Raw genomic sequence first — 1,711 nt, forward strand, 5'->3', positions numbered from 1 at the left:
ATCTGGACGCCCGCGCCTAGGGGCTGGACCTCGCTGCCCCCCCAACCCCGGCGCGCCGACGCGCTCGTCGTCGCCGGCCCCCGCCTCGTCCCTACGCCCCGTCACCGCCGGCGCCTCCTCGTCTCCTCCCCACGTCGGACTCCTCTGCGCCCTTCCTCTCCCTCGCACGGCTCCCGCCTGAGCCGTGGCCGTCGCTCGTCACCGCGCCATCGTCGACCATCATCGCCCCAAGCTCCGGCGCCTCCCCGAGCTCGCTTTAGCACATCTACAGTGCCTCGTGAGCCCCCGCTCCCTTTTCTTCCTCTTCCCCGACTGTTTCGACCCTTAGCGCGCCTCCCGCTCGTACCCGTAGCTTCGTCGCCGTCGGACATGGTCCCGGCCATCGATCCCGCGCGTCCCTGCTAGCCAGACCACGCATCGGGCTTCCCCTGCCCGTGCCACCTGCTGCCGCTCGTGGCCGCGCCGCGCCTGCTGCGCCCCGCCGCTCCCCGCGTGCCGGCGCCGCCCCGCTGCGCCCGTTCTGGCCCGCCTCCTTCGCCCCTGCGTTGCTTTCGCCGGCCAGCTCCCGCTGGGCCGCAGCCGAGCGCCACCTCTGCCCGCACAGCCTCCGGCGGCCGCCCGCGCACCACCACGGCCTCGCCAGCGCCCCCCCGGGCGCCCTGTCGGGCACCAGCGCCCGAACCGCCCCGTTTGGCCCTAGGGCCACTGACAGTGGGCCCCCCTGGAAACTTGTTTAAAAAAAAGGAAAAATAAAGTTATAAAAATAATAATAATAACATTTAGTTAATTAACTTAATTAATCTGTTTAATTAAATAATTAAAACTAATTATTCAATTAATAAAAACTAACTACTGTTTAGTTAACCTGAGACTATGATGCACGGGACCCACGCGTCTGTTGACCCAGTCAACAGATGGTTGACTGATGACATCATGCTGACCTCACGCTGACGTCATAATTAATTTTCTAATTAAATTAATTCTAGAAATAATTTAAATCTTTATAAATTAATATAAAATAATCCGTAGCTCGGATGAAAAAACTTTGTACATGAAAGTTGCTCAGAACGACGAGACGAATCCGGTTACGCAATCCGTTCGTCCGCCATGCATCCCTAGCATAACGAACACGCAACTTTTCCCCTCCGATTCATCTGCCCGAAAACGCGAAACACCAGGGATATTTTCCCGGATGTTTCCCCCCTTCACCGGTATCACCTCATACCGTGTTAGAACACGTCTAGCTCTGCCTATTGTCCTGTTATGCACTTGCTTGCTATGTATTTACTGTTTCTCCCCCTCTTCTCTTCGGTAGACCCCGTGACGATGCTGATGCCCCTGTGATCGACTACGTCATCGACGTCCCCTCCTTCTTGTCTGAGCAACCAGGCAAGCCCCCCCTTGATCACCAGATATCGCCTATTCCTTCTCTATACTGCTTGCATTAGAGTAGTGTAGCATGTTACTGCTTTCCGTTAATCCTATCCTGATGCATAGCCTGTCATTGTTGCTACAGTTGTTACCCTTATCTGCTATCCTACTGCTTAGTATAGGATGCTAGTGTTCCATCAGTGGCCCTACACTCTTGTCCGTCTGCCATGCTATACTACTGGGCCGTGATCACTTCGGGAGGTGATCACGGGTATATACTATATACATTATATACATGACACATGAGGTGACTAAAGTCGGGTCGGCTCGAGGAGTACCC

The 1,711-nt window shown here is 55.6% G+C and overlaps 1 protein-coding gene across 1 annotated transcript in view; it reads right to left on the bottom strand.

Annotated features, from left to right (window-relative positions):
- LOC123157855 (phosphoserine aminotransferase 2, chloroplastic-like) overlaps window positions 1-223 on the bottom strand; it is a 2,197-nt gene extending 1,974 nt beyond the window's left edge. Inside the window, exon 1 of the mRNA XM_044576048.1 lies at window positions 134-223. Coding sequence (XP_044431983.1) covers window positions 134-223 — 90 coding nt within the window. The remainder of the gene's footprint in view (window positions 1-133) is intronic.
- Window positions 224-1,711: the final 1,488 nt, after the last annotated feature.

Source organism: Triticum aestivum, chromosome 1D (genome assembly GCF_018294505.1).
Source record: "Triticum aestivum cultivar Chinese Spring chromosome 1D, IWGSC CS RefSeq v2.1, whole genome shotgun sequence".
Classification (NCBI taxonomy): domain Eukaryota; kingdom Viridiplantae; phylum Streptophyta; class Magnoliopsida; order Poales; family Poaceae; genus Triticum; species Triticum aestivum.